Source organism: Loa loa (genome assembly GCF_000183805.2).
Source record: "Loa loa unplaced genomic scaffold supercont3.433, whole genome shotgun sequence".
In the NCBI taxonomy this organism is placed as follows: Eukaryota; Metazoa; Nematoda; class Chromadorea; order Rhabditida; family Onchocercidae; genus Loa; species Loa loa.
This window is the reverse complement of record NW_018108613.1, coordinates 20132-34359: the sequence shown is the minus strand read 5'-3', so window position 1 is coordinate 34359 and position 14228 is coordinate 20132. Positions and strand designations below refer to the sequence as shown.

Genomic DNA, 14228 nt, shown 5'->3' with positions numbered 1-14228 from the left:
TAATATATACTATATATATATATATATATATATATATATATATATATACATATATAATATATATATATATATGTATATATATATACATATACATATATATATATATATATATATGTACATGTATATACATATGTATATACATAAAGAAACTCATATTTGCTTCTTGCTGACATCGCTTCTTTAATGAAAAATTAATATGTAATAATGATTTATAAAGTATGTATAATATGTAGCGACTTATAAACCATTAGCAAAGAGCATAAAAATGGTCATTAAAATGATGCTTAATAAATGTATTTTAATATGGAACAAGGAAATCCAACGTTATAGAAAATTCACCTTTGCACCAACCTAATGTATCGTATATACGTCGTGTCTAACTCACCACTCGCTTACAGGAAAGACAAAAAACTACTGGAGGACGTGGGACACAGCAGAAAAAAGGTGGTAAAAGCATCATTCTGTCAGATGGTGAATATAGGGGTTGTTTTCCACCAGCATCTTCTCTCAGATTCCCAGCACCACCACCACCAGTAATGAATGCAAACCTTCCACGTGGTCTGTTCTGTTTTTGTGTTGCTCATAAATTCTAAATGGTGAACAAGATATTCAGGGCATTTTATAATTCAAAATTTAGCGATACATTGATTGATAGATGGAGGGAAAGAATGTTATCATGGGTTGTAAAGGGATTTAGTAGATCTGGACGATTTTGGCGCTGAGAGGAGGGGAAGTGATTGGGCATATTTAACAAAGATCATCGCAATCTAACTTTTGCCGGTGGATTGTCTCTTCGAAATTGCTTGTCCAATAGTGTTATATGTGCACGCGAAATGATGTTGTTTGCTTGGTAACTTATCTTCTGGGCATGGAAATTCCCTCCACATTGGTTTGATTCATCTATAAAAAAATTTTTTTCGACATCTGAATACTTAAAAATTACTTCTGGGCACAAAAATTCCCTCCACATTGGTTTGATTCATCTATAAAAAAATTTCTTTCAGCATCTGAATACTTAAAAATTATTAGCAGTGGGAAATAATTCATTTATGTGTGTACGATGTGCGAATAGTTCAGCTTGATATCGAGAAAGCAACGTACTGAAGACTGGTATCCTGCTGTACAAAAAATTCACACACTGACTGTTTTTAGTGGTCAGGCTTTCACGACAGATTATTGTAAGTATAGTTCTTGTAACATAGTTATTTACAGAAAGTGTGCCGTTGTCACCACTGAAAGCGCAGCATTTACTGAGACAGCAGTCACCGCCATCAACTAAACAACTCATATCAGATCCAGCGATTGGGCGACAACGCTCGAAGCCTGTTCGCGAAGCAACCGGTGATGAGTCATCAGCTGACAGGAATGCGTCAAGAAGGTATAATTTTGCATTTCTCTGTTTTTTAAAATCAGTATTGATTTGTAAAAAAGTTTAATTTCGATCTGTAAAAGGATTCTGTGGGATATTTTTTAGTCGAGGTAGAACACTAAGTGAGAGCGCAATGCACGTTGGTGACGGACAACATACAACTGAAAGAACGTATGATACAGAGAGTGACGAAGAAATTAGTAGCAGAAGTGATCTTAAAAGTGGAGGCAAGTTTTTTTTAAAACTAGATCGAAACTAGTCATGATTGATTCTGCAAGTTGTCCGATTATGGTTCAGCGACGTAACATTTTTGTATACGTAATGTATCGTATTTCTTGCTGACATTCTATGTTACACGTTGTTTCCAACAATTGACTTTCGCTCAACTTACACAATGGTGCTTCGATTTTTACTATTTGTGAATAAGATTGATCGATTGTTAGAAAACGATATTTGTTTAGGAAACCAACAGTTCATAAATTGTCTGCAAAGTAACTGATGAAGTCTAGTTGATATGATCCGAATTTTTAAATTGTAAGCGCAGGAGTAAAAGGTACAAATTAGGTAAAAATGACTTATTTGGTAGTTACTAACGATGGTAACATTTTAGAGAAGCTATAATCATCGCTTCCACGGGAGAAATTAGCGATATTTGCAATAATACGATTTCAGTTTAGCAACCGAGTCCGAACTTTCAAGTTTATTCTCAAATAAAATGGGAGAGGGAATGGTTGCATGTCTCAGGTCAAAATGAATTGCTCTGATCACAAAGTCGACATTTTATTATGGTTGTAATTTATTTCAGGTTCTCAGCCATTTAATGTAGATATGCAAACTGAATCAAATCATGACACTGCTCTTACTCTAGCCGCCACAGGTGGGCATGATTCTCTCGTTGAACTCCTTATTACTCGAGGTGCTAACATCGAGCATAAGGATAAAAAGGTTGGTCCAGTTTCCTCACATTACGTTTTTCATAGGTTGAATCACCTTTTCACAAGGATTATTTTAATTAGTTAGAACTATTTAGCGCCTTTACTTGTGAAAATATCTTTTCTGTACTGTCAACATACATTTACAATATCTTTAGAAGGCAACGGCATGAACAACTTTTTTAAGATTTGTCGAATACTGCTTGAAGTAATAATTTTTCTGAAATACTTCTGAACACCTGTTTAGATGTAACCTTTCATCATTTTAATGATATTTCCAAGTATTCGAAAATGCTTTTCACAGAAGTAAAATTAATTTTGCGGATATGTGATTTAACGCTATTTTTTCAGGGTTTTACCCCAATTATATTAGCTGCAACAGGTGGTCATGTAAATGTTGTTGAATTACTACTCAATCATGGTGCTAACATTGAAGCTCAATCTGATCGCACGAAGGATACGGCTCTATCTCTTGCCTGTTCCGGTGGACGGAAAGAGGTGACTTTATCATAGTCAAATTATGTTCACAGCGTAGTTTAAACTTGTATCATAATATGAAATTTTAAATCGAAATTGGTGGGTGCATAAAACTTTGAGTGTTTTTGTTTTCTGTCTTATTTATTTTTTGTTTTAACAGACCTATTGCTTTTAAGGATTTAAATAGGTGACACTTTCTGTTTTTTAGGTTGTTGAGTTACTGTTAAAACGTGGTGCTAACAAAGAACATCGTAACGTGAGCGACTATACTCCACTTTCATTAGCTGCCTCTGGAGGTTATGTTGATATCGTGAATTTGCTTCTAAATAATGGTGCAGAAATTAACTCCCGCACTGGCTCAAAGGTTTGTGACAACAGATTTTTCTTCAATAAATTAAAAAAAAATTTTTAGATTATCATCCCACTTGATTGGTCAGAGTCAGGATTTTGGATTCTGTGGAGTGTCAAATCATAACTGGGACCTGGGAGTGTCATCTGCCTTTGCTTTTATACGTTATCGAATTGAGTCCTTCTTATTGTTCATAGCTGAAAATATTTTTTACATAGTTGTGGCAAGGCTGTTTAAAACGATTGCATCTCTGGCTGGTATATGTCCTGCTTTATTGCACTGCGAGATCAAGTAGAGTTGTAGTAGCAGGAAGACCGATGGTTCCAGTTTGTTTTTAGGAGCTATAATCAGTAAATTGCATGGATTTCTTTCTTTTAATGGTAACTGCTGTATATAATGTGACGCTCACCACCTTGGGTGTATGAAAACGAAACTTTCCAATATACTTGAACATGAATCACGGTACACTGAACTCCAAATGACGCTAGTATACCTGATCAAGGTACATCCAGCAAATATCTGTGGTCGACATCGATGATAGATGTGTGAGTAATAAGCTATTTTAGTTAGGCATATCACCACTTATGTTAGCAGCAATGAATGGACACGCTGCGGCAACAAAAGTGTTACTTGAACGTGGTTCGGATATAAATTCGCATATTGAAACGAATCGTAATACTGCACTGACATTGGCATGCTTTCAAGGTCGTACCGATGTGGTACGATTATTGCTTGAATACAACGCTAATGTTGAGCATCGAGCAAAGGTTCGAATATTCACTTCTTCCTTAATATATGATTGAGGGAAGGTCTGTTGTACGGCGTAACGTATATTTCTTGTCACTTAATTTTGAATCCAGTCGCAATGACTGTCACACTATAAATAATAAGAATTGGTTGTTAGGATTAAGTGTTGTAAAATAGCTGTTTACATTTTTACCGCAAAATCTAATTTACGTAATAATTCACCAATTTTTTTTTTCCAGACTGGACTTACTCCATTAATGGAAGCAGCGAACGGAGGTTATGTGGATGTTGGAGAATTGTTATTAGCTGCTGGAGCAGATCCAAATGCATCACCAGTCCCTTCTAGTCGTGATACTGCACTAACCATCGCAGCTGATAAAGGACATCATAAATTTGTTGAAATGCTGATTCATGCGCGTGCCTTGGTACGTCCTTTTTTCGGAATAAAATATTTTTCATTAAATTTTGGATTTCATTCAGTATTTTGCAGAAGATATTTCCCAACATGTATATACAGGAATAAGGAAATCTGTCTTGAGTGAAATCTTTTAGGTTCAAATTCATATTTGATTATTCTTTTCGAAGTTTTGTTGGTAGCAAAGGTTTTTGTAGATTGATGCCAGAAATAAGAAAGGATGTACGGCTTTATGGTTGGCATGTCATGGAGGTCATCTGGAAACGGTGCAAACATTAGTAAAACATAATGCAGATGTTGATGTGCAAGATAATCGCCACGTTTCACCATTAATCATTGCTTTCCGAAGAGGACATATCAAAGTATTTTTCAAGTTACAGTTGACTGTACTGGATTGGGAAAGAGTAGTGGTTGAAATTTTGGAAGGAAGTATGATGCTTGAAATGAAAAGGTGACTTAACTTTTACACGGCTTTTAGAATTCTTGCCAACTATATGAAGTGTTATTGTTGTTTAGGTAGTGAAGTATATGGTAAGACATGTACAACAATTCCCAAATGATACAGATTGCTATCGTTTTATCGCTACAATCAATGAGAAGGTTTATTTCTTATATTTATCATAAGAAAGAAAAAAGAAAAAGGATGGAAGAAATGAAAAAAGATTCTTCACAACCGTAAATATTATGTAATATTTGCCTGAGTAGTAGAAATTCATCAGGATTTTCAGACCATACAGTGCATAGATTCTGCAGATAATAGCATATTTGCTTGTTGAATAAGACGGTAAAATAAATTCTAGTGCCTGTGACCAGACTTTCATTTAAATCCTTTTTATTAGGTTCTCTGCATTTAGACCAGCCTTTGCTATCCAAGACATAAGTTTCTGCAACATGTGCTATATGGGTTCTGGGTTTCATATTTCTACAATATTTTCATATAAATTTTTAACTGAAACGAGACAGTTACTTTTTGTAAGAAGTGTAGGAGGTCAAACTGTCACCCATCTTCCAAAATATTACGTTTTCACAAGGTCGGAACAGTTGCACTGGTGCTTTCCGACGTTTGCAATAGTGATAGTTTCAGGATTTACTTACAAGATGCCACCTCTGTATGGACATCATTGTTGCAGCAAAAGATCGACAAGCTGCTGAAGCTAATCGTGCCGCAGAATCTCTTCTGGAAATTTTGGCGAAAGAGGTTGCTACCTTTGCCATTAGCTGAGAAAATTATGTATGCATGGTTAGATATTTAATGTATCTTAAGCAGTTTCAATCATTTATTCTATCAACTGGCTTTACACTTTTCAGGAAGAGCAAGCTAAATCAAAGAAACTCTCAAAACAGCGACAAAATGAGAAGAAAAAGGCTAAACGAAAAGCTAAGAAAAATCAGTAAGTCTTTCGTATATTCGGAATATGGATATAAATTATCGATTATTTCACTGCATGCTTGTCATATTACGCAGTCGTTTTTTAGAACTGACGGCAATACTGAACAGAAAGATTCGGATCGTAAAGAAGATGCACCCATCAATAATGGTGAGGTATGATGGTCAAATGAAAGTTTTCCAGTTTTTATGTTAGTTGAGTTGGTAAAACGTGAGTTCTGTTCTGTTGTACTGAAATGATTTTGCGGTAATTAGAACTCAAATGCGTCATAAAATCCTTTTTAGGAATCAGCCGATGAAGAAAATGGCTCTGAAAAAGCAAGCAGCGGTGTAGCAGTTGACGAAAGTAATACTCAGAATCGTGATTCGGACCACGAGGTTCTTTATGAATAGTTTTTTAATGCGAGGTATTCAGAGAGTTGAGGTCATTTTGTGATACGCATGTGCATATGATTTCCTAGTTGCATGCTAGGCATATTTGTATGGATACAAGCTTTCTGAAAGAAGCTTGCTATATTGCTCATCAAGTAGTTGTTTCCAATCCACATAATTGTTAATGGTTTTAACCATTCGTCTGTGTATGATCATTATATGGTGATGTCGACTAGTCGCTTTAGCTTTTCGGAATATGTCCTACCATTCTTCGACATTTGTTAGCTGTTACGACTCAATGTAATAAAGTGCGCCAGTCATATTTCTTATATTTGTATATGATGTTGCAGTATTTTCAAACGGATCCGCCGCGTGTGCCTGCATTGTTATCAGACGAACATAGTGCCGACGAAATGGTTTCGTTCCCTGAAACATCACCCGGAAAACGCATGGTGGCGTCGACTATTTCTGTTATTGGGAAGTCATCAAGACATAGAGTTCGGAAAGAAAGTGGTATTCACCTTTATTCGTATTAAATTTTTCAGTTGAATTCGAGACCTTCATAACTTAGAAATTTGCAAGGAATCATTTCAGGAAAATCTGCTGCTCCTGTGAAATCGCCTCCACATAAAACGGGTAGTGGAAATACTTCGGATACCGAATGGATGAAAGCAACATCAAGAAGGAGTGCGGTAAGATAGTATTAATAACACTATGCACTAAGAATGATTCCTTATAATATTTTGGGGCTTATAAATATCTTCAAGCTTATAGTCTCCGAATCTTTTTACATCTATAACTTGGAGGATCGAAATCCTTTACAAATAAAACCATTTTATTTTTAAGATTTTAGGCAACATTTCCAGTCTTAATTATGGGAACTGTTAATATGAAATTGTTTTGGATTAGTATTTAAATGACGAGCAATTTCATAAATGAACTAAATGTTATCCTTTGTTTGAGTGTTTTAGGTTATGTTGAGGTACTTTTTGGTTTTTAAGTTGTGGTGAAATTTATGGAAGCAACAGTGATGTTTGCTTGAGCTAAATGCAGTAATTCGTTAGGGAACTGTATCAGACACTGAGTAACCTTTCCAAGTCCAAATTATTTTTTATGACGAAGTTCATATATTAATGCTGGTGTTGAACTTTAACATAGTTTAAGTAGCAAGCCAAAGTGCATGTTATGAGTATTAGTGTGCTTTGCTATAAAACACTAACTACAGATTCTTCAATTACTATAATCCAACCTATATGTTCTAATTTTTCATAGTCGTTAGCGGTATTCACCTAATATCCCTATAGTGTTTGGTCGATTGCTTTCAGTTATGAAAAGATCCATACAGCAGATAAAATTCATCAATATCTTTTTTGTTCTCAGAATTTACGTGTTTTTTCAAGCCATGCACTCTATAGGATGAATTTTTGAGGATATTGGAATATTTAAACTCGTTAGGTAGGTATGCCCAACTACCAGTCGATTCATATCTTTCCAAAATTCGGTTGTTTTTCTATACTTTTTCGGTGTTCTTTTACGTCTTATATCGTACCATATTTGAAACGAAAAAAGGAAAATTGCACTGAATTAACTGCAGCGGGCATGTATGCTACATTTTGGTCAGGATGTCAAGACTTCGGTAGTTTGTTAGGTCAGGGGAAATGGCTCACTGAGTGTGTTGAATTTTCTTATGTTCGACAAGCCGAAAGAATATTTGAAGAATTTCTTTTTACAGTACATGTTTTGCTGTATGACACCTGCCTTGCTAGCTTTATCATTTCGAATGAGAAATTCATTGGAAAATTCAAGAATTCATTACCGGCTGTATATTAGGTTTGCGTGCAGCGGTGTATTCACTAGGCGCTCATTTGCACATGAGTGTAATTGGTCTGCGAAGCTTGCCTGATTCATTTTTATTTTAATTTTTCATTGTGATTTTCTCATTGTCAGTTGAGCCATTGTAGCTGAGTAGTAGTATACTCCCTTCGGGTATAGTTATCTCTCGGATGTTATGTTTCTTATCTCTTCGTATCGTTATTATACATTCCTAAGAGACCTACCTAACGAATTTTTTTTTTTTTTAATTCATGTAACCAACTATTTAAAATCTAAACTATTTTAGGGAAAAGCAGTGATGTCAGGGAAAGGTGCTATTGCTGGTACTGTTTTAAAGGAAGACAGTGCAAGTAACACTGTGGCATGGCGGCATGTTGACTCGGTAAAGTATCTGTAATTGTTGTAGGAATTGGAACTTTTCGGGAGAAAATTTGAAGCTTTAAGAATCATGAAGTACGAGTGATAAGACTAAATTTGGTGCTGAAGTAAATTGTTTTAGAGCCGTCGACGTTCCGTCCGGTTGTCCGTATCGTCAAACTCAATAGCCCGTGTTATTGGTCGCGCAGGAGGTAATATCAATGCAATTCGTGAAGCTACCGGAGCATACATCGAAGTTGAAAAGCAAACCGGAAAGAAGGAACAACATGATCGACAAATAACACTAAAGGGCTCTGATATTGCGTTAAGGTAGGTCATCCTGATTGGCCGTGAGTACGACCATCACAATCTCGACGATGAATGATATAATTTGACATGCTTCATTTCACGCTGAAGCTTGCGTTACAGTGCTCCGTTATGGCGGAGGTTTTTTTGGTACATGAAGCAATGAATATTCCACTAGAAAGTTTTTTTCGATACCCAAAGTTGATAGGTGGGGCACTTGGCGGAGGATTTGTCATTGAAAAAATCAGAGTAAAGTAAGTCAAATAAGCGTGGTTAGCTAAATTAATTTTATTACATTGAGTATTCATTTGACAAGAATCTGATATTTGATTATGTTATAAAGCATCCGTTCCTCAAATTTACTCTCTGCTTATACATTCTCAATTCCGGAATGCATGACTCTGTAACACATTCAGTTGCTTCAGTTACAAGAAGCATGAGACAAACAGATATGGGTATCTTCTTGCTACTGATCTGTTATCAAAGGTTTAATTCGACTTCAGCATAGCACTGCCGAATCAGAATAATGCGAATAGCAGAAATGGCGGATTAGGAGTGATTGTGGAACCAACTGATATGGTTGTGCTCAGCATGTGATTATTTTTCGGCAGTATTAGCAGGAGCTTGAAGAACTAATTTTTGTCATTAGTTTTCTAGACGCATGTAAACGTGAATTCACTCTTTTTTCCAGGCAAGCCGTCGAAATGATACATGGTTTAATCGATGATAGTGAATGTAACGTGGAAGAAGTAATTCAGCGAGTGAGTAGTACCCATAATACTTCCACTTCGCAAAGTGAGGAAAATACTAGTCGAAGTAATTCGGTGTTAACATTATCTAGTATTACACCTACAGCGACAATACCAGTTACTCAGAAAAAGTCTCATACCATCGGTACTGCAGTATCACATCCACCATTGGAGGTTTGCTACTTTTCTGGATTAAGCTAAAATTTTATTCCCCTAAAATTTTTTTTAATAAATCTTTTTTTCTTTTCTTTTATCTTTTTCAGATGTCGCATAATGGAGTAGCAGGCAAGAAGACTATCCCTTATAATGCTACTACGAATGTATGGGCACAGCGGGCTGCACAACGTCAAAGTCAGAAAGGCAAATAGCTCTGCTTCTTTTGGAGATTCTAACTTGATGCTATCATGATCATTCTAAATATTATATATTTCAGTAGTGAGCGCAATTGGTTCAGAAAAGAAGCAGAAAATGTCATCTGGTGCTGCAGAACAGGAAAATCCGAATCCTGATCAGGCACTACAACTCAGAACACCTGGAATAGTGTATCCTATGCAGGAGATGCCAGCTGTGGATGCGGCTGTCCTCAACATTGGGGTAAAAGTTACTCGCGGAATTATTTGTCTAATTTGGGTTTATGGTTGGCATATTTCGTTCGTTCTTGGTTAGTCGTATTTCAATTTGCTCTGGATATCTAGGATGAAACGCAGAAACGTGGGTTGAAAGAATTTTGTCGAGCGCCTGGGCATGCAAGACCAACTTCTGCATCTGCTTCAAGTCCTTCAGTTTCACCGATTGGTGCGTTTTCGTGTTAATTTTCACTATCTTCAGAGCAGGTTTTTCAGTTGAGATTTAAATGAGTATTGTGTGGTGAAGCAACAAAGGGAGAAGAGAGGATTAGACAGAGATAAAAAGCTTGCGTATTTGGTCCATTTCACATAAGCAAGTTTTTTTGCTGATGGAGTTGAGTCTAATGGTGTGCTTGAAATTTCGATGTGGATAGGGAAATAGGCATATTTATTAATGGATAAAAATTCAGATCAGGGGCAGGGTATCGTAATTCAAGGTGGACCTTTAAGGTTTGAAGTTTTCCTTAAAGGCTTAAAGTCCCCGATTCATATTGGACCTGGTAGCGCTATAGTGGCTTCTTCGATCGGTACGACCATACCAACTGCTACAATGACTGATATAAAGCCTAGAACGGAATCATTTGAAGCGTAAGTTCTCGTTTTGTTTTTTACTGTCTGGGATCATCAAAATCCACATTTGTATAAAAGCGAAAATTCATGGTGGACCTTTATGGTTTAAATTTTCCATAAAGACTTTCTTCTCTGCACTTTTTAGGCTTTCTGTGACTGGTTATTCAAGATTTGAATTTGTATAAAAAATTTTTTATTCACTAGATATTTCTTTGATGCGTAAGAAATAAGATGCTTGTATGTTTTGCAGTGGGCCGAAAATTGAATTTCCCCAAAATGTTCCAACCACTGCTCCACTACCTTCCGCATCAGGTGATCTCTTATTACTTTTGTCTCGTCATTTACACACCCTTTTGATCCAGAAAAATCGGATTTTCTTTTCATTATTAATCCGAAATGAAATTAACACGTTATACTGCATATTGTCTCATTCAAAAATTGCCTTTAGAAGGAAGAAGATTCAGTATTTTTACGCGATGTGCCATTTTTTATTATTGGTGTGATTTCTTCCAAGATTATAAATAACATTCAGATATTGCCGAAAGGAAATTACAACCACTTCTTGGTACAACTAAATCGAATTTGGGTGCACTGAAGACCAGTTCGATCGATGAAAAACTGTTTTCGGTAGAAAAGTTTGAAAATTTAATTTATCCGTTGTTCAGGTAAAATGAATCGAATGATTTGGGATTGAGAGATCATCACTGGATCATTTTAGGTGAATAATAATGCGTTTTTCCTGTTCATTTATGAAAGGTTTTCAGTCACTGGATCCCACTCGCCCAAGTATTATGCCGTCGTCAATCGCCAACATTTGGGATGATAACATTGTTGACGATAAACCTTGGGCTGTTCCTGCACCTTTAGCACCAGTGCAATTGGAAGATTTTGCGCGAAATATCAACGTGCAGCTACCGACTTCAGCAAAGCCCGCTAGAGATTACCCAAATCCCAACAGTGCGGCTGATCATGTGGTCGATTTGGCTAAAAATATCGCCAGTTTACGGACATCCGTATGTTTCGAAAAGAAAAAGTAGCTTGAAAAACAGTTCGATCTGTTCCAATGATCTATTGTGTAAAATCTTTTGTGTCGATTTTACGTTCCATAAAATAGCTTGAAATATAAAAACATTCGTGTTTGATAGTGAATATTATCAGGAAGATAGGCCAGTCGATACGACAGGTAGCGAGGCTGTGGCGCGACGCAGTTTCTTGGGTGAGAATATACCGCCCTTCGATTTGAATGTCCCTTTTTCAAATCGTGATCCTATTGATTGGGGTAATGCAGGACCTTTTCCAACAGATACATTTGCACGTTGGAGAAGTGCCCAGTTAGATTCAGCTCCAATGACGGGATCTACTCAAGAAATCGACAGCTCTTCTTGGATAGATCAAGCAAGTGTTTTGCGTTCAAGAAAAATCTCTAGATCATTCTTTTTTCATTTCGTTTTATTTTAGAATGAATACGTTTTTTATTTGATACTTGTAATTCACCTCCGAAAAGGGATTCATTCTTTCACTGTTGTTTGGTAAGTTTAAGGTAGCAGCCCGCCTAGCATCTACCCGCCAGGAACATCCACCGTTTCCACCGACCACTTCTTATGCAGTCTCGGGGAATTCAGGACATGTTACGGGTTCTTTCGGAACTGATATAGCAAACGTTAATCTTAGTCAGCAACAGTCGGCGCAGGCATGGAGTCGCATGCACTTTCAGCAGGTATTTTAACGATAATCTAGTTCTTTTAGATGGTTGTGAATTAATTGTAGTAGACGATCTAAAATTATCAACAGCAACATGTTAAGCTATCTGGCTAAGTGCGTCTTTATTAAATTTTCAAAATATGATTCAGCAGGGCAATATATCTCAGGGTTGTTCGGAGCCGGATGCAGCTCCACACTACGCTTATTGGCTTTTGCCACCTTAGTTGCGAAGCATCTCGACTATTCTACCTCTTTATGTTTTAAAGATAGGGATCATGAATGTACATCACGAAGCGCAAAATTTGCTTCCTTTATGTTTTTAATTTCCAAATACTTTGGCTTTTTTAGTTTCATTCATTCTATTAGGAGTTCCATATTGTTACAGTAATTATGTGTTCCCCATTTATTTGTTCCAAAGAGGCACATTTGATTCGAGTCTGTGAACGAAATTTGAATTTTTATAGCTTTTATTTTCGTGTGAACCCACTTCGTTAATTTTTAGGCTGCACAAGCTGCCAGTAATGAATATGAAAGTTTGACAAACCTTCTCAGTTCATATCGGCCTACAAATCCGCAGCATCAACCGGTACCTTTGCAGCAGCAACCATCCCAGCCAATTTTGCCAGTGGGAAATATTAATTACAGTGCTGCAACTACAGCTGTTGGACCGACCAGTTTTCGAATACCTGCACCACGTTCCCAGATTGCAAATACGTCAATCCCACCACCACCTTTCTTTAATTCTCAAATTCCGCCACCATCTTCCATGTCGCACCATGGTGGCATTCCGATTACTCAGTCTTCAACGTTAGTTTATTTCCGTTTCCTGTAATAATTTTCAGTTCCTGTTGGTAATCCTTGAGGATGGAAGCATCCTTTTCCAAATCATAAATACTTTATGGCTCATTAGGGAGCCTCTTGGTCAAGTCTGACGTTAGCAGCCTAGTCGTTAAATTATCCAATTGTTTAAAAGCAATTTAACTCCTCTTCGCTGATCAAAATTGCAACCTTGCTCTTTTTCTGGCTTAAATTTCTTAATAAAGCAGCGATTTATAAATTGCTCACCTCTTGTATGAGAGTGATCAAGTGTAATTTTGTGTCATGCAAAGCTGAAGTGCGACCGGTGGTTTTGAACTTAAACCTGATATAGGCAATATTACCTTAGAAGTAGTACCAAATACTTATTGCAGGAGTGCGGCTTGGTCATCAATTCACTTTGGTGGGCAAGCACAGACAAATACCGTTACTGAAAGTACGCAATTTCCACAATACCCAAGTACTACACGTGGAAATTGGAGTTACAACTGGTGAAAGAAATGACTGTTTTTTAACCATCGCATTGTTATATTGGCAGCCTGCATCATTCAGTGCTTCTCCAGTTTCAGATTTTCTCCTTTTGGTTTTTAGCACAGCATCTTTACTTTTTCCTGTTTTGCAAATTTCAATTAAAGCAAATATTTGCAATTTTAGATATTCGTGTATAAACGTTGCACTCATTGTCTGTTCGTTATTGAATTTAACTTCTACTGGTTAATCGCACTTCCACTAACTTTTTAATTTTTCTGAATTTTTATTAATTTTTGGAATTTATAGCAGAAAGAGCTGCTTTTCTTGAACGGCGTATTATTGGGTGTGAAATAATCCATCTAATGGAGTATTTCTTATCGTTTGTTAGTTCTTATTAACTATTGTGTTCTTTGATGCTGCGCTTTATTTGATATCCCTTTTGCTTTGTCCCATTCAATCTTTTGGAAATTTTTTATTAACGTTTCTAGAAATTTCCGGTATATTTTATTGACCTTTCTGGGAAACATTAAAATTTTGCTGCATATACTGATCACGTGTATATTTTGTACCTTTTTCATTAAGCCTTCTTTCAGTTCTACTTCTGCTACTGCGCTGCTGTTTTCTTTCCCATCTCGCTCTGAATTATTCTACATTGAGCGGTGGTAAGTATGATCAGCACCGTTTTTGGATTACGAAAAGTATATGAAGTTTCCATTTTTCAAGTTTTTCAGATGTCTTATCAAATTTAACT

The 14228-nt window shown here is 36.5% G+C and overlaps 1 protein-coding gene across 1 annotated transcript in view; it reads left to right on the top strand.

The window, feature by feature from the left end:
• Positions 1 to 13896, top strand: part of LOAG_18665 (KH domain-containing protein) — a gene marked incomplete at its 5' end in the record, with an annotated part of 23651 nt that extends 9755 nt beyond the window's left edge. Inside the window, 30 exons of the mRNA XM_020451330.1 lie at positions 399 to 558; positions 1213 to 1378; positions 1475 to 1596; positions 2175 to 2314; positions 2653 to 2799; positions 2987 to 3142; positions 3694 to 3894; positions 4114 to 4299; positions 4487 to 4651; positions 4806 to 4889; positions 5374 to 5487; positions 5598 to 5680; positions 5766 to 5832; positions 5962 to 6054; positions 6399 to 6561; positions 6643 to 6740; positions 8168 to 8263; positions 8381 to 8568; positions 9236 to 9467; positions 9557 to 9653; positions 9727 to 9887; positions 9989 to 10088; positions 10390 to 10507; positions 10740 to 10801; positions 11022 to 11116; positions 11254 to 11502; positions 11648 to 11884; positions 12030 to 12206; positions 12693 to 12997; positions 13381 to 13896. Of these exons, the coding sequence (XP_020304894.1) occupies positions 399 to 558; positions 1213 to 1378; positions 1475 to 1596; positions 2175 to 2314; positions 2653 to 2799; positions 2987 to 3142; positions 3694 to 3894; positions 4114 to 4299; positions 4487 to 4651; positions 4806 to 4889; positions 5374 to 5487; positions 5598 to 5680; positions 5766 to 5832; positions 5962 to 6054; positions 6399 to 6561; positions 6643 to 6740; positions 8168 to 8263; positions 8381 to 8568; positions 9236 to 9467; positions 9557 to 9653; positions 9727 to 9887; positions 9989 to 10088; positions 10390 to 10507; positions 10740 to 10801; positions 11022 to 11116; positions 11254 to 11502; positions 11648 to 11884; positions 12030 to 12206; positions 12693 to 12997; positions 13381 to 13501 (4383 nt within the window). The 3' untranslated portion in view covers positions 13502 to 13896. The remainder of the gene's footprint in view (positions 1 to 398; positions 559 to 1212; positions 1379 to 1474; positions 1597 to 2174; positions 2315 to 2652; positions 2800 to 2986; positions 3143 to 3693; positions 3895 to 4113; positions 4300 to 4486; positions 4652 to 4805; positions 4890 to 5373; positions 5488 to 5597; positions 5681 to 5765; positions 5833 to 5961; positions 6055 to 6398; positions 6562 to 6642; positions 6741 to 8167; positions 8264 to 8380; positions 8569 to 9235; positions 9468 to 9556; positions 9654 to 9726; positions 9888 to 9988; positions 10089 to 10389; positions 10508 to 10739; positions 10802 to 11021; positions 11117 to 11253; positions 11503 to 11647; positions 11885 to 12029; positions 12207 to 12692; positions 12998 to 13380) is intronic.
• Positions 13897 to 14228: the final 332 nt, after the last annotated feature.